The sequence below is a fragment of the Macadamia integrifolia genome, unplaced genomic scaffold, assembly GCF_013358625.1.
Source record: "Macadamia integrifolia cultivar HAES 741 unplaced genomic scaffold, SCU_Mint_v3 scaffold368, whole genome shotgun sequence".
In the NCBI taxonomy this organism is placed as follows: domain Eukaryota; kingdom Viridiplantae; phylum Streptophyta; class Magnoliopsida; order Proteales; family Proteaceae; genus Macadamia; species Macadamia integrifolia.
Genome location: NW_024869721.1, coordinates 221,144 through 242,742, shown reverse-complemented (window position 1 = coordinate 242,742; position 21,599 = coordinate 221,144). Strand labels below are relative to the sequence as shown.

At 42.4% G+C, this 21,599-nt stretch overlaps 1 protein-coding gene across 2 annotated transcripts in view; it reads right to left on the bottom strand.

Moving 5' to 3' along the window:
• LOC122068299 (protein kinase and PP2C-like domain-containing protein) overlaps positions 1 to 21,599 on the bottom strand; it is a 59,436-nt gene that overhangs the window by 36,718 nt on the left and 1,119 nt on the right. For both annotated transcript variants that reach the window (XM_042632174.1, XM_042632175.1), the window contains exons 4-5: positions 16,163 to 16,230; positions 15,839 to 16,062 (exon numbers count right to left, since the gene is read on the bottom strand). In XM_042632174.1, coding sequence (XP_042488108.1) covers positions 15,839 to 16,062; positions 16,163 to 16,230 — 292 coding nt within the window. The remainder of the gene's footprint in view (positions 1 to 15,838; positions 16,063 to 16,162; positions 16,231 to 21,599) is intronic.

Genomic DNA, 21,599 nt, shown 5'->3' with positions numbered 1-21,599 from the left:
TCCATCATGCCCTCCCTCCATCTTGTTGAATCCCTTTCAAGCCTCTGCATCAACCTCCTCAAGTCTAACATTTTCCTCTCGGGTCTCTGAAGCTCGAAGTTCTCATCTTCTTGCCATCTCAGGTTTCACCCTTGGCACTCTCCCGATTAAATACCTGGGCCTTCCCCTCATCTCCTCTAGGCTCTCTGCTCATCACTGCTCCCCCATCCTTGACTCGCTTCAGCTTTGGAAAGGCAAGCTTCTTTCCTACGCTGGTCGCCTTGTCCTCATCAAATCTGTTCTCCAATCATTATACCTCTATTCGACTGGAATCTTCTCCATCCCCGCTTCCACAGCTAAGTCCATTGATTCCCTCCTCTGCTCCTTCCTCTGGAAAGGAACAAAATCCACCAAATTTCTCCACCCCATCAGCTGGTCCAAAGTCTACTCCCTAAGGAGGAAGGAGGGTTAGGCATTAGATCCATTGCCGATACCAACTCTGTTGGTATTCTCAAGCTCATTTGGAAAATTGCTTCCAAACACCATAGCATCTGGGTCTCATGGATATACTCCTCTCTTCTGAAAACTCTCTGTGGACTGTCTCCCCATCCCCAGATGCCTCCCGTATCTGGCACACTATCCTCAAAGCCAGACCCATTCTCTCAGAGGTCTCTCTTACGCAATAAGTGATGGATCCTCCACCTCCCTTTGGTTTGACCCTTGGCACCCTTTCGGGATCATTGCCGACCTCATCTCCCCGAGATCCATCTACTCCTCTGGCCTTCCTAGATCCGCAAGGGTCTTTTCTATCCTACCCCCCACTGGCTGGTCCCCTCCCCGCACCCCCTCCTCTCGCCAACCTTTGGTCAGTCCTCCTATCCCTCCTGGCCATCGTGGCAAGAGTGATAGAGTCCTTTGGACCCTGTCTCCCACAGGCTCTTTCACATCGACCTCCGCTTGGGAATTTATTTGTATCAAGTCCCCAATTGTTCCTTGGCATAAATCTGCATGGTTCAAAGGCCACATTCCCCGCCATAGCTTCACTGTTTGGAGCGCCCTCTCCAACTGTCTTCCCACCCAATCTTTCCTCATCCATAGGCACATCCAGACTTATCCCTCATGCTGCCTCTATTAGAATAGCACTGAAGATGTTAACCACCTCTTCTTCTCCTGCCCCTTCTCCTCCTCTATCTGGAAGAAATCCCTTAAAACCATCTGGCCCTCCAACAGAACCATCCTTCCTTTATCCAGGGAATGGCAATGGGTTGATATGACATTCAGCGGGTCTACCATTTGCGATACTATTGGGAAGCTCACTTTCGCGGCGGCTATAAACCACATTTGGATGGAGCGCAACCTCCGGAGATGGACTTCCAACTCCCGTTCCTTCAATAAGATTTGGAAGACCATCTCCTTCGAGGTCAGCTCTAGGATTGGCATCATCAGGCTCAAAACCGTTCGTAATACCCCAAGGAACAGACTCATTGTTGTCTCCTAGGGCCTTCCCCCCACCATTATCTCCCCCATCCCCCATGTTGTTTCCCCTCCCCCCCCCCTTTTTCTTTGGGTTGCTTCCTTTTGTTCTTAGGCCCCTAGGCCTCTTTGCCCCCGCTTTTGGGCCTTAGGGTTTTCTCTCCCCCACCCCTCTTTTTTTTTCCCTTCTTGTATATTCTCTCTCTTGGTAATGAATTATTTATTCATCAAAAAAAAAAAAAGATTTATGAAACTTTCAAAATTGAAAAAACAAAAAAGAAACCCCAAAGCATTTGAAAGCTGAAAATCGCTCCAACAACAAAAAATCTAGTTTTTGTTTTTGGACTGGGGGTTGACTTTTTATCCTTTCTGAATTTGAATTTTAAACTATTTTTATTGGATTCAAATAGAGGGTATTTATTTATTTATGAATAATATCTTAAATAAAAGAAATAACAAATATAAAAGCATTTACTTTGACATAAATAACTATTGCACCTTGCAGTCAGGCAACAGTCGCCCAAACCCCAACTAGGCCGTCTAGATGCCTAGGGGACGCCTTGACAACTATGAATTTTAGGTACCTAGGTTAAATTATAAATAAAGGAGAAATAGAGGATATTACACAAAGAATTGAAGCAGTGTGGATGAAGTAAAGAAGTTTGTCCAGAGTGTTGTGTGACCAGCGTATTTCTTTAAATCTTAAAGGAAGATTTTATAGAACACTTATACAACCAGCAATGATGGATAGAGTTGAATGTCGGGCAATGAAGGAACAAAATATAAATAAATTAGTGTAAGTGAAATGAGGATGTCAAGATAGATGAGTTGTAAAACTAAAAAAGAATAAATACAAAATGAACAAATTAGAGTTGATTTAGGAGTAGCCCAATCTATGGATAAATTAAGAAAAAATCGTTCGAGGTGGTATGGACATATGCAATGGAGGCTTTTGAATGCTATAGAAGAAAAATGACTAGCAGAAATGGTGAGGAAAGACATGCATAGCTTAGGACTAATAATAAGTATGGCTTTGAATAGAGTTACTTGGAGAACGAATAACCATGTAGCCCACCCCATTCAGTTAGGAAAGGCAGAGTTGAGATGAATTGAGCTTCTTAGAACTTAAAACTACCGCATATAACAAGAGTGAAAACTTGTTCATGTATAGTCAAATTAATAAAAGTTGGGATTTGGGTTATACGTAAATCTTGATCAACTATTTAAACCACTCAATCAATTGGGATACAAGATCAAGACACCACATTTTATTTTAGATCTCTATCAACATAGATGAAGTGTCGTACAAAGTTTTCTTACCATAGCACTGGTACCTAGATGAGAGCTATCCTAGTTTTCTTGTGATCACAAACCATTCCATTACTAAGGACTTTTAGAACTAGCAATGATAAAAATTAAATAATGTTAACAGCCAACTAGCGTGGAATGCTTGAGTGATCTAACTGATCACTTAGATCACACAAGCCCTTTATTTATAATAAGAAAAAAAGAGTCATAATAGAACAAGAAATTATACCCCAATTACAACTAACCCCCATCCAGCCGCCCCACTCTAAATAAGGTCGGTGGAAGGGGGAAAATACCTAAGTGCCCTTGCGGCACACTTAAACATATATTTAAACACTCCCCCTCAAGTTGGTGCATAGATATCACACATGCCCAACTTGACGAAATAAGGATGAAACACCTTCCTGACTAACCCTCTAGTGAACACATCAGCTGACTGATCACTAGACTTCACAAAGGGAATACAAATCAAACCAACATCCCACTTCTCTTTTTTATAAAGTGTCTGTCAATCACCACATGTTTGGTACAGTCATGTTGTATTAGATTATGAGCAATACTGATAGCAGCCTTGCTATCACAGTAGAGCATCATAGAAAGATAAACAGGTACACCAATATCATCTAATAGCTTGCATAACCACAACTCACAAATCCCCTGTGCTATAGCACGAAACTCTACTTTAGCACTGGACCTAGCCACAACATTTTGCTTCTTGCTGCTCCAGGTGACAAGATTCCCACCCACAAACCTGAGATGGACTTTTTGTCAGGTGAACCAACACAATCATCATTTGTATAGGCTTCAACTCTGAAATGATCACGAGGAGACAAAAGGAACCCTTTTCCTGGCGCTGACTTCAAGTACCTCAAGATATGTGTAATTGCCTCCAAGTGGGAAGAATAGGGACCATGCATAAACTGACTTACCAAGTTAACAGCCATAACAATATCAGGCCGTGTATCAGCTTTCCAACCAATTGTTGATAATAGCCTTTGTCCACTGGTTCACCCTCCTTTTTCTTGAGCCAAGTATTAGCTTCCATGGGAATATCAAAAGATGACAACCCAACAATCCAGTTTCAGATAACAAATCAAGAATGTACTTCCTCTAAGAAAGAAAGATGCCTTTAGAAGGCCGAACAACTTCAATCCCAAGAAAGTACCTTAGTTTTTCAAGATCTTTTATCACAAAATCTTGACCAAAAAAGCTCTTGAGACAATCGATCTCAACACTATCATTTTCTGTTACCACAATGTCATCCACATAGACAATAAGCATAGTAACTTTTTCACCAAACCTCTTAATAAACAATGTGTGGTCAGCATTGCTCTGCCTGAAACCCACAAAGACCATTGCCTTGTGAAACCTTCCAAACCATGCGTGTGGTGACTGTTTTAACCCATAAAGAGCACACTTTAACTTGCAGACCTTGCCCTCAATTCCATTACCGGAGAATCCTAGTGGAATATCCATGTACACTTCCTTATCGAGCTCTCTATAAAGGAAAGCATTCTTAACATCAGGTTATTGGAGATCCCATCCTAGTTTTACAGCACATAGGAGTAAAACTCGCACAGAAGTCAACTTAGCAACCGGTGCAAACGTCTCCTGGTAGTCGATTCCATATGTCTGAGTGAACCCTTTAACCACCAGCCTAACTTGTACCTGTCCACTAAGCCATCCAATTTTTGCTTTACCACGAACACCCATTTACACCCGACTAGTCTCTTTCCATGAGGGAAGAGACACAAGTTCCCATGTATCATTCTTTTTTAGGGCTCCCATTTCTTCCACCATTACTGCCTTTCATTTTTTATCTGCAAATGCTTCCAGCCAATTATGGGGAACACAAACAGAAGAAAGAGAGGACACAAATGCACAATAGGAGGGAGAAAGGGAATCATAAGAGACATGAGATATGGGGTGTTGAGTGCAAGTCCTAACACCTTTCCTAATAGTAGTAGGTTGGTCAGAAGGAGTTGTACTTGATGACGTGTTAGGCTCAGTAGGCTCTGGATCTAGAGCTAGAAAAGGGATGTGTTAAAGTGTTGCAGTAGTGGTGGTGGTCTGAAGTTGCTTGTTTCTGGTGTGGCCCCTACAATACACCTGAAGAGTGGAATAATCGATCTGCCTATGAAATTCTCCAATAATACTCTGGATAGGAGTCATCTCCCCCTAAGCTAGAACAGTGCTCTCTCTGTCTCCTCCTGAGCTGGAACATCAATTTCTGTCCCCTCACTCTCTTCAAAGGAGGATGGTGGATACACTAGCTAAGCAAGTAGATTTGGTAGATCTGAAGTCACCTCTTCACTATCAATACCTGATTCCCCTTGAAGAGGTGGCAAGTAGTAACCAACAGACTCATGAAACACAATATCCATAGTGACTATAGTACGCCAAGGAGGACGATGGTAACATTTATATCCTTTCTGTGTAGAGGAATGACCTAGAAAGATACACTTGATGCTACGAGTTTCCAATTTCCCTGGTGAATGGTGATCCCGAGCATAGCAAGCACACCCAAATATTTTGGGAGGAACCAAGAAAGATGAATCCCCATCTAGAACATCAAAAGGAGTCTGGAAATCAAGGACTCAAGTTATCATGTGGTTGATCAAGTATGCAGTAGCAAGGACAGCATCACTCTAGTACTAAGATGGGACCTGCCTAGAAAACATCATTGCACGGGAAATGTCTAGTAAATGTCGGTTCTTACGTTCAGCCACTCCATTCTGAGTTGGAGAACCAATGGAGCTAGTTTGATGTAGAATCCCACAATAAACAAGGTACTTTTGAAACTGGCCACCCATGTACTCCGTTCCATTATCACTTTAAAGATTTTTCAAAGTATCGTTGAATTGTGTCTGAATCATCTTATGGAAGCATTGGAAACAACTGAACACTTCACTCTTGTGTTGCATCATATACACCCATGTTGTGAGTAACAATCAATAAAAGAAAGAAAAAAAGTCATCCCTCCAGGACCAAACCCTCTCCGACAGTTCCCCTCGTTAGAACCACCCCTGACTGTAACTTCCTCTCCTCCCTCCCCTCTCCCATCACCTCCAGCCACCTCTGGCCCCTACACCTTTCCCTCCGCCTCCCTCTTCCACCCCCAAGCCATAGAACCTTGTAACCTCTACCTCCTCTTCTTCCTCCCCCTCCATTCCTTCCCCTGCTAGACACTCCCTCCACTTCATCCCTCCCTCGATCATCAACAACCTACCTGTCAGCATCTGCCCCTCTGGGACCCTCGAGTCAGAAATTGTTAAATAGAAAAACTGTCTTATAGGACATTTTCTGGCTAGTCGGCCTCCTCTCCATGTTGTCAAGGCTTCCCTCTCCAAACAATGGCGTATCAAGAGTAGACTCTCCACACTTATGCTAGACAATGGCCTCTTTGTGTTTGACTTCTCCAACGTCTCCGACAAGACTACCGCCCTCAAGGGCTGCCCTTGGCAAGTAGGCCGCAAGCCCATCTTCGTTCAGCAATGGGATAAATTCACCTCTCAACAAGGTGACTTCAGATCCATCCCGATATGGATCACCCTCCCATCGCTACTTTTACACTTTTGGTGCCTTAGGCCTCAATATCGTGGGATCTATTATTGGCAAGCCTCTCTTTTCGGATTTTCGAACTAAGACAATGGACAGAATATCCTATGCTCGAATCTGTGTCAAAATCACTGCCGAATGCATCCCGCCGACCTTAGTTTCTATTTATGAAGATGGGGAAGACTACTTCACTCAAGCGGTTAGATATGAGTGGCTCCCGCCCCACTGCACTTCATGCAAGACCTTCGGGCACCAAACCTCTTCCTGTATGGCCAAGGAGTCATCGCCAAACGCTGCAAAATCCCCCCTTGTTAAGCATGCTTCTCTGATAGAGGAAACTCCAAGAGATCACTCCGCTTCTCCGAACCAAGATCATCCCTCTAAAACTCACAAAAGACTCTGACGCCAGAATCACAGCCATATGGCTCAAACGAAAGCCTCCGAAGGCTCTGATCCCATCATACGGCTAGCATCCCTTGCTCCAGTGGTATACTCCTTTGAACCACTAAAAACGCCGTAAGCCCCCCTACGAACATTCCTTCCATTCTTTCTGCCCCTTCTGTCGCCCCTGTTAAACCTGCTCTCCCTCCCTCTTTGCTCTCCTCCGACGTTTTAACCTCTTATTCTCTCCCCTTTAATGGCCCTACCTTATCTTCTGTCGAAGCATCTCTTCACCTCAGCTCTAACCATTCCTCCCTGGGGCCCCTTTTGAACCACTTTACCTTTATCGGCCTGGGCCTCAACCAAGCCCATGTCTACCCATCCAACCCCACTTTTGTTTTAAACCCTTTGCCACATCCTAAGCCCACTTCTGCCTCTGAAGCCCAGCTTCCCTCCCTGGGCCCTGGGCCTTTACCAAACATCTCCAGTCCCATCGACCCAACTTCGACGATTGTATCCATCTCGATACATGTCCACTCGCCCGCCCATCGCACCCGTCCACACCCTCCCTCCCTTGCCCAACACCTGCTCTTTCTCCCCAAACCTTCAACCTTCACCCTTCACCCATAACCATTGGCCGCCACCACCCACCTCCCTAATTCTTTGGGCACCACCTCTTGTCGGCCTTTGCTTGCTCCCCCATCCCCCTCCTTATCCCTCTGCCCCTTAGCCCCTCCTGCAGGTCTTTCGCTTGCCCCTGGTTGCTTGCACCATCACGCCTGCAATTCTAGCTCGACTACGACCATCTCTAGAATCTCAACCATGTCTGCAACCGCCTTCAAAGGCATCAACATTAGCTCGCCTTCCACTAATCCTCCTGCTCCCTTACTAGTCTCATCTGCAATCAATGGCATCCATCCGGTCTCCCTCGCCGTGTCTACTTTCGCCTCTGAAGGCGCCAACTCCAGTTCGTCTTCCTCCCCCCTTTTGAGACCTCTCTGATTGTCCTCAATCTACTGCTATTGGCACCCTGCCAATCACTCATGGTCTCTCCAAGGCCCCTGAAGCCGATGTCCATGTTACTACCTTTGAAGGCGTCAGCACCACCTCCTCTCCCTTTGCAAACAAGAATGGCTCGTCCTTAATTCGACTAGAGAACCCCTGCGTCTCTGAAGCGGCCTTCTCCCTAGGCCCCTGTCTGGTTTGAAGGACCCCAAGATTAAAAACTAATAGCATGCTGACGCCTGAGCACTCGGATCCTCCCCAGCCTGCTGATGAGTGCTCCGCTGACCTCCCAAGTGGCAACCTCACCACCCCTATGTCCCTGCCTCCAATTCCCACTAGCACTGCCACCACTTGCCCTCCACCGCTGGGTATACCTTCCCTTCCTCTACCCCCCAAAGAAAGATCAAGCCCATCAGATCCTGCACTTTATCCAAAGCGACTAGGAAACCCCAGCATAACCACCAACCCTCCCCCATTAGAGAATATCACCGCAGAACTAAAATCAAGCCCAAGACCAAAACCTCATGTTCATCTTCCAAATCCTGTCCCAGCTCTACTGAGCTTTTAATTCCCCACTCCCCTGTTTAAATGATCCCGTGGACCATTTGGAACGTCAGAGGCCTCAATTTCTCTGCAAAGCAAGTTGTGATTTGCTACTACCTCAAAATCATCTAAAGCCATCTTATGCTGCCTACTTAAAACCAAAATCCTCCATCCAAATGCCACCCGCATTGCTGCTTCGCTAGCCCACTCTTAATCCTTCTACTCTAACTACGACCATTCTCCTAATGGTCATATTTGGATTCTCTGGAACCCTCTCATCCTACAAGTTACTCCAATTGCCTCCTCTCCCCAAGTCATTCACTTTTCCTTCTCCTCTCCTGCTGGATCACCTCCCTCGTTCTTCTCAGTGGTCTATACTCTCAATCGATCTTCTGAAAGGCTCTCCCTTAGGGGTGACATCCGTTCCTTTGCCCCTACTGCCTCCTCTACCCCTTGGGGCATTGGGGGTGACTTCAATGTGGTCCGTGCAGCCAATGAAAAATCTGGACGGGCCCCTATTGATCCATCTTCTATTGATCCTTTCAACGACTACATCGATGACATAAACATGAGTGACCTTAGACGGTCTGGATCTATACTCACCTGGCATAATCATCGCTCTGGCACAGATCGGGTTGCATGCAAACTTAATAGGGTGCTGGTCAATGAGACCCCCCTGGCTCGATCAATTTCCCTCCTCATACTAGCTTCGATCTCCCAGGCATCTCTGATCACTCCCCTATCTCCCTTTATGTCCAGCCCAACATCTCTTTTGGTCCCAAGCCCTTCAAGTTCTTCGACATATGGACCCTCCATGAGGACTTCATTCCCATTGTCCGAGACTCCTGGGCCACCCCAGTTCCTATCTCTTCTTCCCTTCTCATTGCCACTGCCAAAAATCTCAAAAATGTCCAAGCTGCCCTTAAAGCTTATAACTCCTCCACATTCGGGAATATCTCTAGAAGGTCAAGGATTGTCAAGGAAGGCTTGACTGCATCCAAGCCATGCTCCAACTTGACATCCTCAATGTTAAGCTAGCTGAGAAAGAGAAGTTAACTGCCTCTGAGTTAACTTCCCTTCTCTCCCAGGAGGAAAGCTTCCTCTGCCTGAAATCCAAAATCAAATGTCTCGAGCTTAGGGATTCCAACTCTGCTTACTTTCACCGCTCTCTAAAAGCCCGCAACAATTCCAACTCCATCCCTAAGCTTCTCTCCTCCTCCGAGTTGACCTCTCCTCCCCCGCTGAGATTAAGTCTGATACGGTCTCCTATTTTGTTAACCTCTTCCACCTCCCCCGCCTTCCCCCTCTCCCCCAATCCCCCCAACCTCTTAAACAAATTTGTCCCTAACCATCTCCTTCCTTCCCTCCTTACCATCCCTTCTAATGATGAGATTCTAGCTACCATCCTCTCCTATAAGTCCAACAAAGCCCCAGGTCCTAATGGCTTTAGTATGGGGTTCTTCTCCTCCTGTTGGCACATTATCGGTGATGACCTCATCTTTGCCATCAGAAGCTTCTTCCTCAACCCTAACCAAATTTTCAGCATCAACCACTCCTTCCTTTGCCTCATTCCCAAAAAAGAGGGTGCTATTTCTCTAGCTGATTTTCTTCCCATCTCCCTTTGTAACCTCCTCTACAAATTCATAGCCAAAATCCTGGTTAATTGGATTCAGAAGGTTATTGACTCCTTTGTCAGTCCCAACTAATCCGCCTTCATTACAGGCAGAAGGAATGCTAACAATATCATCTTTTGTCATAAAATCGTCAAAGGATTCGACAGCAAGTCCCACTCCCTTGCGAGCCCTCCATGAAGCCTTTGACTCTATCCGCTGGGACTTCATTTCCAAAATTCTTCTCCAGATGTCTTTCCCTCCATCTTTCATTCATTGGATTCACTCCTGCATCTCCACTCTAAATTCTCTATTTTCATCAATGGGAGCCCTGTTGATTACTTCTCTTCTTCTGTTGGCATCAAGCAAGGGTGCCCTCTCTCCCCCTTTCTCTTCTCTCTTGCCCTTGGGGTCCTATTCCATTCTATCCAATGCTCTATTGACCTCCACCTCATCTCCCCCATCCCTAAACACAAAGCCTCATGCTCACCCATCTAGCCTTCGCCGATGACCTCATGATCTTTTCCAAAGCTGACCCCAAATCCATCTCCAGTATCATGTCCTCTCTCCACCTTTTTTAATCTCTCTGGTCTCCGCATCAACCTCCTTAAATCCAACATCTTTCTCTCAGGTGTGTCAGACTCCCACTGTGACCACCTCTCAGCCATCTCTGGCTTTCCCCTGGGCTCCCTCCCGGTCAAGTACTTGGGGCTCCCCCTCATCTCCACCAGACTCTCTGCTCACCATTGTTCTTCCATTCTTGACTCAATCAGGAAAAAACTCCAGCTATGGAAAGGAAAACTCTTTTCTTACACTGGTCCGCCTTGTCCTGATCAAGTCTGTCCTCCAATCTATGTACCTTTTTTGGTCTGGCATTTTCACCATCCCCTCCACTGCCAAAGCCATTGACTCCCTTTTCCGCTCCTTCCTCTAGGAAGGCCATAGTTGTCACAGCGCCAAGGCGAACCAAGGCGATGGAGGGTTGTCTAAGCGCTTAGGCGAGAAGGCACACGCCTTGAGGCGAACAAGGCGACCAATTGTTATTTTTTATTTTTCCTATTTTCTAACATTATTTAGTAAGCTATATATACCTTGTATCATAAAAAATCAAGATTAAGCAACATCAAGTCATTAAAAATCAACATTTATCCATATTAAATCATAAAAAATTAACATTAAGTCATATTAAGTTATAAAAAATCAAAATTTAGAGAAATGCTCTGGGTCTATAATAAGTTTGACTGGTCAAATGATATTATTTTTATATGAGACTTTTTGTATCAGTTATAATATAAAACCAGCTTTCCAACAAGTCTAAGATTACTTAAATCTGAGTTATAATGACAAAGTTATGCTCCAATCAAACTTATTTTTAAGTGCACGAATGCTGGTAAAATCGCCTGAATGAAAATAATTTTATGGATATCAAAACAAAAAATTATTTTACCGGACTTTTGGTTTTTAGCAATGTTTTAACATGATAGAATTTATAAAATTTTCATAATTGAGAAAAACTCCAGCATTTAAAAGTTGAAAATCGCCCCTATAACCAAAATCCAATTTTTCTTCTTGGACTGGGGGGTTGACATTTTATCCTTTTGGAATTTGATTTTTAAACTATTTTTATTGGATTCAAATAGGAGGTATTTGCTTATTTATAAATAATATCTTATGTAAATGAGCATTTACTTAAATGATATTTGGCATAAATAAGGGCCAAAACACAAGGCGGCATGCAGTGCAATAAGGCGACTGTCGCCTAGGCCCCAGGCAAACCGCCTGGACGCCTAGTCGTCGCCTAGGTGACGCCTTGACAACTATGGGGAAGGCGTTGAAACCTCTAAATTCCTCCACCCAATCAGCTAGTCTAAAGTCTGCTCCCCTAAGGGTAAAGGGGGCTTGGTCTAGAACTATAACTAACACCAACCCTGTCGGCATCCTGAAGCTCATCTGGAAGATTGTCTCCAATCATCGCAGTATTTGGGTCTCTTGGATCTACTCCTCCCCCTCTTAAAAATGATTCCCTTTGGTTTGCGGCACCCTCCTTGGGTGGCTCCTCTATCTGGCGCTCTATCCTCTCATTTAGGCCAGCTGCCCTTAATGGCCTCTCCTATGTTATTGGCAGCGGCTCTTCTACCTACCTTTCGCTTGATCCCTGGCACCCTTCTAGCATTCTTGCCAATCTGGTCCCCCTAGAGCTATAGTTGGGGTTTCCTAGATCTTCTAAGGTGTCTTCCATCCTTTTTTTTTTTTCACAATGACTGGTCCCCCCAGCTCCTCCCCCCTCTCTAATCTCTGGTCTGCCCTTCCGCTCATCCACCCTGGCATCGTGGAAGGGATGACAATATCATTTGAATGCCCTCCACTACGAGCTCCTTCACTTCTGCCTCTGCTTGGGATTTTATTCGTACCAAAACTCTGCTCGTTCCTTGGCGCAAAACCGTCTGGTTCAAAGGCCATATCCCTCAAAACAACTTTATTGTCTAATGCACTCTCTCCAATTGCCTTCCTACCCAATCATTCCTCATTCATCAACACATCCAGGTTCCCCCGTCCTGCTGTCTGTGTTGGAATGGTTCTAAAGATGCTAACCACCTCTTCTTCTCTTACTCCTTCTCCTCTTCTATTTAGAAGAAGGCCCTCAGATCCATTTGGCCATCCAACAGAACCCCCCTCTCTTTGTCTAAAGAGTGGATCTGGATGACATGACTTTTGGCAGCTCTACCATTTGTGACACTATAGGGAAACTCACCTTTGCAGCAACGATCACACATATCTAGATGGAATGCAATCTCTGAAGATGGACTTCCAACTCCCGCTCTTTTGACCAGATTTGGAAAGCCATCTTTTTTTTATGTCAGCTCTAAGATTGGCTCCATCCAGTGCAGCCCGGTTCGTCACACCCCAAGGAACATGCTCATTATTGTTTCCTGGGGCATCCCCTCCTCCATTATCTCCCCCTATAATTGATGTCCCCTCATTTTTGTAGTCCCCCTTTACCTGGCCCCCTAGTCTTTGTGCTTGCCAGGGCTTTGTGCTCCATTTGGTTGCTCCCCCTTGTTTTTCTTTCCTTTTTGTATATTCATCCTCTTGGTAATGAATTATTTATTCATCCAAAAAAAACAATGAAAGACACAAACCATCGTTTGCTAGAAATAAATGTTCGGCGAGACAGACCACAAATATTAGAGTGAACCAAATGGAAAATTGAAGAACTTTTATTTAATGGAAAATAACTGGAAGGAGTTTGTTTAGCCAAAGTATAAGCTTCACAAAAAAAAAAAATCATCCCTATTATATTGCTTAACTAATTGAGAAAATAACAGAGATAATGTCCCAAGTGGAGGGTGTCCTTGACGACAATGCCATTGTTGCAAATCAGAAGGAACATAGTGTTATTGGTGAGTAGTAGAAACCACAATTGTAGGGAGACAACCATCATCAAGAAATTAGAGACCACCCTAGACCTTACTATATCCAATCGTCTTCTGCTATCCTGAAAAAATGCAGCGGGAATGAAAAAATGTTACTTTACAGTTTAAGTCCCTAGTAACGCTACTAATAAATAGCAGGTTAGTAGTAAAATTTGGGATGTGTAATACTGAATTTAATGTGAGAGAAGAACATTCAATAAAACCCATTCCAGATACAAAAGATAGGATGCCATTTGCGACCCAAACTTTCTCTCTACCTGAGGTGGGTAAATACTGGTGAAAAAAGGTTGGAAGAACCAGTCATATGATTAATGGCACCAGAGTCAATGATCCAAGGACTAGAGACTACCAATGCACAGTGACCACCAAACAAGATACTTGAATGGGCAACGTTGGAACTTAAAGAGACTGAATTGGCAAGAGCTGATGAATTGGAAGTCTTGAGCATACGCCTAAAAGCCTGGAGCTCCTTCTGGGAGAGACCAATATCAGTTGTAGATGGTTTGTCCATAGTTTCAGCCTGGTTAGCCTTGTTCTTGGATTGACCAAAAGCATGCTTAGCTTCAAAATCAGTTGGTTTCCTATGAAGATTCCAACATATTGCTTTGGTATGCTATGGTTTGTTGCAGTGTTCACATTTTACCACCTCCTTAGTAGTGTCACTAGTACGGGTTGTTACCTTAGAAGTAGTGGAATCAATCTGTTGGGCTAATTTTTTAGCAATGGCAAGATGAAGCATAGAGTAACGATGACACTACTCCGTATGAACCAGGGCAGAGGACTATTCCAGAGTAGGGAGGGAGATCTGCTCAATATCTGGACACGAATCTGATCATACTCAACGTTCAAGCCAACTAAGAAATCATAAACCCTGATTTTGTCCACACACTTTGTATAGGGAGCAATGTCCTCAGCACTTAGAGGGTGATAGTCTGAAAAGTGATCAAGCTCAAACCACAGAGCGTGAAGTTCAGCATAGTATTTGGACACAGATAGATCCTACTTAGTAGTGTTACGAACCGTTTTGCGAAGATCAAATACCCAGACATCATTGCCTACCTGTCCGTAGGTTTCCTTGGCAGCAGTTTTTAACAAAAAAACCCTCTAGAAATAGACTAATAAATAGAATTAATTAGGAAAGACATTATCAAAGAGTCATTAGTAATCCATTTGTCCTGGGCAGTAGCTTCTATAGAGGATTTCTTTGATTTGCCTCTAATATGTCCAATAAGACCTCTGCCAGCAATGGTAAGATAGGTAGATCTGGACCAAATGAGGTAATTAGTTCCCTCTCAATTTCACAAAGCTAGTGCCGAAGGAAAAATTATTCATTGTGACCTAGCCCATCAGATGTTGAGATTGCAGTAGTTACTCTAGACATGATGGCACTAAGGAAAAATCGACAATGAGCAGGAGAAATACCAAAAATCCAAAATCAACCGACAAAAAGAGCCCAGGCTTCGATCAAATTGTCCTATAGGGGCAATGCGGCACTCCTCCAAATATTGTCTAATTCTGATGAACTGGAAGATGAAAAATTAGGGTTTTGGGAGAAAACCCTAAATTTTCAAGAAGATGAGGATCAAACACACAACCTTAGCAGATGATGCCACAGGGCTAGTCGATCTGTAGGGGTGATGAAGGGCTTTTCCAAATATCACCAGATTCTAAGGGAGGGAACCCAAAAATCGATGGGATTAGGGTTTTGGAGAAAACCTTGAAATCACAAATGGGTATAGTCTTCAATCCTGTAAGCAATGACAGATACTTCTCCAAGGAGCAGTACTTGATCCTCAAGAGGAGGTTTGATCTTAACCGAAGAAAGATTCAAACCCTAAAGGAAAATAAAGAATCGCAGGGTAGGGAAATAGTACTCCAATTGCTCACTCCCAAAGTATTAAGATTTAAAACAAGGTAATGTGTATGACAGCAACTACATTCATATGAATCATCTCATTAGTGCTGTCCTATGGGGAATTAGGGAGACAAAGGAAGAGAAGACGGCGGAGGTTGAGAAGGGAGGGAAGCTTACGATTTGGGAAGACAAGAAAGGGAAGGCTGAAAAAACTTAGATCAGAAAAGTGGCTCTGCTACCATATTAACAACCAAATTATGGTGGAATACTTGAATGATCTAACTGATCACACAAGTCCTTTATTTATAATAAGCAAAAGAAAGTCATAAAAGAACTACAAGTTATACCCCAATTACAACTAACCCCCATCCAGCTGCCCCACTCCAAAATAAGGTCGGTGGAAGAGGAAAAAATACCCTAGTGCCCTTGCGGCACACTTAAATATATATTCTAACAAATAGATTCTCTACAATAAGGTTTGATCCACCCAATTCATTTCCAAAAGAATATACAAAACAGAATTTTTTTTTTTTTCTGTAGGGGTAGATTTACATGTTCGTAAAACAAGGGGAAAAGAAGCAAATTGACAATGTAATGCGTGCATATGGAATTATACTTTGTTTACTCATGCTTAGAATTGAGAAACTAAGCAGTTACTATAACAAAAATCCTCTGCTAGTTCAAATTCTCACTTGATTGATACTCCAAAGCTGTAGACATCCGATTTTGCAGTGTGTATTTCCTTCTTTAGTATTTCAGGTGCCATATATATAAGTGTTCCTACCATATTCTTCTTGTGGAACCCACCAGTCGGCTTTCCAGATGATCTCCAGTTTTCAATAGATATTTGTTTAAGATCTTTCTTGTATTCTGCCAAACCAAAATCTGCTAGATATGGACAAAGATTTCTGTCAAGCTGCATCACAAGTTTTGGTATTATTAATCTATTTTGAAACTAAAGATTAAACTACTACTTGTCGAGGAAACTGACCAGAAAGACAACATAAGATACTCACAAGAATATTTGCTGGTTTCACATCCCTGTGCACAATCCCAAGATCATGCAGATATTGCAGAGCCTTTGCTGGGTAGGGGGAGGGGATGAAAGAAGTGAGAAACCTTTCCAAAATTTTGTACTAAAAGATGTAAAATAGAACTAAAACAGTCAAGCGCAAGACAACTGCATTGATTATGTACAAAACAGACCCCTAAAGGGTTCGCATGGTTTTAATCACAGGCAGCCCCGACTGAGGCTTATTTTGGCCATCGATTCAGGCCATACTCATGGTCTCATGCCCACATTTGGGCCCATGTGTAGGTCTTATTCAAGCTCTGGCGAAGCCTAAATTACTGCCCAAGATAATTATCTACAGCCTATCAAAGAAGTCCCAACTCTTGCCATAGCGTGGAGATTGTGCTGAGGATTTGGTTACCTGTGGTAGAGGGCTTGTAGAGTCCCTTAGACAGCTGGCAAGTGAAGAGGAATAGGATCTTATTTAGTTAGTGCATATTTACTTTCCATATTACTTACTTTCTATTTTCTTGTAATAGCTAGTCAAGAATAGTTTCTCATTTCAGATTTAGAAAGTAGGAATGACTTTATTTGATTGTATTTAGGAGCTTCTATTTCCCCAAATGAGGTTTTACTTGTACAAGTTTATTTTATTATAAATAAAAGGATGGGGGATGACCCCCACATGTTTTGAGTTAAAAAAAAAGAAGAAGCTTATTGCTTTGGTTGAGGGAATCAGTTTACTGAGAGCCAGTGCTCTGTGAGAGAGTTATGGCGAGAGGCCATGGGTGAGAGGCCCCTCCTATCTTACCTTCTTCTCTTCTCCACTTGATCTCCACTCTTCCCCTGTTCTGACTTCTATTTCTGGCCATCCGAGGCCACAGGTTATGCTTCTGTTTATCCGCTGAAACCTACATGGAAATCCTCTAAACTGCTGCTGTTATTGCTGCTAAGAGAAGGTTCTTCATCACCTGCTGTTTGGGCTTTTGGAGCATCTAATCACAACACCAGAAGCAACACTCTCAACCAGGAGCTTGACCTCTTCTGAGGTATGGTTTGGACGATAGCAGAAATCACCCTATTTGTGCCCTAATTCAAGAATTGAAAGATCTCAGGAACCAATCATCAGTTTGATTTGATTTTCTGAAGACTAAGTCTCCCCTACAAGAACTCCACTCTACACTGTTTTGGTGCACATCTATTGGCTGGGTTTGTCTATCTATTCTAGTTACTAAATCTGAGTTTAGTTCTACCAAAAAACAAATCTGAGTTTAGTTTCTATTTTTGTGACTGTAATATCTCAGCACCTACCCTTTGGTTGGCTCTGAGAATTTAGGACTTAATCACCCCTTTAAGATCAAAACTCGATGGGAACATGGATCCCATCCTATATGCATAGTTTAAAGTATCAGTGTGTGTCATATTGGGCGATAAGTATTGATATCGGTCAGTATCAATACGATACATGACGTTTTTAATTTTTTTTTTTTTGGTATTGACATGTAGTGTACGGTACGCTATGTACTGATACAATTCGATACGTAAAGATACACGAACATTTAAAAATCCAATTGTATTGGTACATATCGTACAGTATCCAGCCGTATCGGACGATACAATACAGCTCGATACGCTCAACAAGTCAAAGGTGGGACCGCCGTTATTTAGGAAAAATCATCTGTACTTCCTAGAGTAGATTGAGATCAGGCTTCACCAATAACTGGCAAGTGCACAACATCATCCTAGTCACTTATGTTCTTGAAGAACCTCACAGCAATAACTTTGAACTACCCCAACACTCTTCATGGGACTCATGGAATCTAGAACAGACTATTGCTACATGTAAGAAACCTTCCTTTATAACAATTTGAATTGAATGAACTTGTCTCTCAATATGTTCTTCATTTTAATGTTTATGGATACATGTTATATATTGCTTATTTATACTTTATTTTTTTATACAAAAGTGTATTTCCATTCATATCTTGACCATTTATGTGTGTATCTTTAGCGTATCTAGCCTATCTCCGATGCGATACGGGCCGATACATCTTTGTAAATGACCTGATGATATGGTGACCAATACCAATACTTTAATCCTTGCCTAAATGTGCAAGTGTTGATTCTGATCTGGATAATTCTCTGACTTTTAAAACCTATTTCAGACCTGCTGTAGCAATGTTACAGCTGCTGATTGTTGATCTATTGGGCAGGGGTGGTTTATTACATGTGTTGAATATTGTAGGGTGTTGTGGGAGTTGTTCTAACCTATTGATAAATGCTGTTGAGTTCATATATATGAGTTAGGAACATAGTTGTTAAGGCGTCGGTCGTCCAAGTCGTCGCCGACCTCTCCTTTGGGGTTTTCCTAGTCCATTAGGGCTGTCCTAGTCCTATTAGGACTGATTAGTTAGGGTTAGTTTCTTATTCTGATTTTTTATTTCCCATTTCTAGGACTTATAATAGTGTTAGTCTATTTAATGAGCAAGGGAGGGCAGCCCAATCTAATCGATTGGGACTTCCTTTTACCCAAATCACAGATCTCTCTCTCTCTCTCTCTCTCTCTCTCTCTTCTTCTATTTTCTTTACAATATTAATGCAGAACTGGGGTATTAAAAAACAAAACCCTGTTCGGTTCGCTTCATGGGCCCACCCAAATAAGAGAACTCAATAATCAAGGCAGTGGCAGTATTGTAAATAAACAGAAGTTACAAAGAAAGTGGCAGAGTTGTAAATATCCAGATTACTAATGAGCTACTTGGGAGACGGAACCTAAAGGGAATTAATAGTTATTTGGTGGGGATAAACTAGGAAACAAAATATGAATTTGGGATATGAGAGAATTAGAGACAAAGAGAAAGGCATAACAGGAAATCGGGCATAAAGACAAATAAATAGCACACACAATGCTTCTTCAACCTTGAGTCAGATCCAGAAACCAGGCAGAGTCTATTGGATTCAAGGAGGAAGAACTCCCTGGTAAGAGCTCAGAACGATCTGAAATTTGGGAGGATGAGTCGCAACTCACAGCCCTACGAAAACCATCGCATAATCTCCTTAGACAACAAGCAAACAAGAAGTTCCAGAGGTCTGAAACTGAGCTCTACGGTGAGGTTCAGTTCCAACCTGCAACTGAAATTCTATCCTTTGATGAAAGGGATTTCTGGAACCAGGTTTGGGGGGTTTGGATCTCTTAGGGAACCTTCTCACAAAGTTTCAGCTCCAACAGATCAAAGGTGAGGGAGATCGATCCCTGGTTTGGTGCTGCAACTGTCACCCAGAAATAGCACTCAACCAACAAGAGAGAGAATGAAGAGAAGGAGAAGAAGAAGAAGAAGGAAAAAGAGAAGAAATTCGAGGAAGGGAAAGGAGAAAAGCACTCACAGTAGTCATGTTTCACCCAAAATACTCTTCACTTTCAATCAATTCTTCCATTCAAAAAACTGATCTCCATAATTGTTTTACCGTAGTTTAAAGAAGAATTCCTTAAATAAAATTGGAAAGCAATTAAAAGATAGAACTAATCTAAAATAGAAACTAACTAATTGCAAAGGAAATCCTACGTATCTGCTTCTAAAGCAAAAAAAATCAAATATACTAATTTGCTTCCCTAATTATCAATTACCAACCCTGGCCAAACCAGAATATCGGTTTGGGTTGGTTGTGTCTTGGCTTAGGCCTCCATAGTGGGTCAATCCAGTCCAGCCAAGCCAAGGCATCTGCATTAAATATGCATTGTCATTAAAACCTGAAATCAGAACTGTGTTTAGGTCATTTGCAATCCTATCTGGGGTTAGGGAGATTGTCACCTACCCATACATTAGAAAGTGATCCTAAAACAAACTTATGTGTACATCAAGTGGCAAGGAGACAAAGTTCGCATTCATACTACAAGTATAATTCTGATCAGCAAACTTAAAAGAATCTGAAAGTTATTAGATCTTCAGATACTAAGTTAGCCTTACCAACAACAATGACAACAACCAAGCCTTTCTCCAACTAAATGGGATCGGCTACATGGATCCACGACGGCAAATAAAGCAAAAAAAAAAAGGGAAAATAAAGAGAAAGTAAACATAACGCAACACTTCCAGGACATCTTACATAAATTCAATCAGCAACATGGATCTTCGCCCTCCAAACAGCTCTGTTAGAAGTCATACTAGGATCCAGGCCTAGCTAGAAGCATGTCTTTCCTTACCAACTCTTCAATGGTCATTTTAGGCCCGCCCCTCCCTCTTATCCCAACTAAATGGGGTCGGCTAAAAAAGAAAAGTAGACATAACAAGGAAAGAACATAACACGAATAATTAGTCTCACCAAATGGGGTTGGCTACATGCATTCTTGCCCTCCAATCAGATCTATTTAAGGTCATACTTGGGATAAGACCTAAACTATGCATGTCTTTTCTCACTACTTCTCCTATGGTCATTTTTACCCTGCCCCTAGCTCTTCCAATTCCTTTAATCTGAATAATATCACTCCACCTTACTAGCGTATCCCCAGATGTTCGTTGAGCATGGCCATACCACATCAAAAAAAAAATTTCAAAGCTTATCATGAATCAGGGCAACTCCCAAATCGACTATAATATGTTCATTCCTTACTTTATCCTTCCTAGTTTTGTCGCACATCCATCTCAACATCTTCATCTCTGCAACTCATAACTTATCTATATGACACTTTTTAACCACCCAGCATTCCACCCTCGTACATTATAGCCAGTCATACAACTATCCTATAAAACTTTCCTTTAAGCTTTAAAGAAATACGTCAGTCACACAACACTATAGATGCACCTCTCTACTTCATTCATCTCATTTTAATCTTCTATGAAATATCATCCTCTATATCACCTTCTTTACTTATAATTGACCCAAATACCTAAAATGATCACTTTGTGGTATCTCTCGCTTCTCAGTTTTCACCATTTTATTATCCATCGTAATGTGACTAAATTTACATATCATATATTCCGTCTTCATTCTACTTATCTTAAAACCTTTTGATTCCAAGATTGATCTTAATAGCTCCAACTTCGCGTTAATCCCAACTTTTATCTCATCTACCAAGACAATATCATCAGCAAAGAGTATACACCACGGAACCTCATCTTAAATTTTCCTAATTAAATCATTTATAATAAGTGCAAACAATTAAGGGCTTAAAGTTGATCCTTGATGTAGCCCAATTGTAACTGGGAAATCACTTCCTTGCCCTCCCATGTTTCTCACACTAGTCATTGTGTCCTTATACAACAACAACTCAACCTTCCCAACCAAATGGGGTCGGCTACATGGATCTGATCAAAGACAACAAAAGAAAAGTAGACATAAAAGGGAAATAACACAACAACAATCAGCAAACTCATCTAAATGGGATCATACTTGGGATCATACCAAAACTATGCATGTCTTTGCTCACTATTTCTCCTATGATC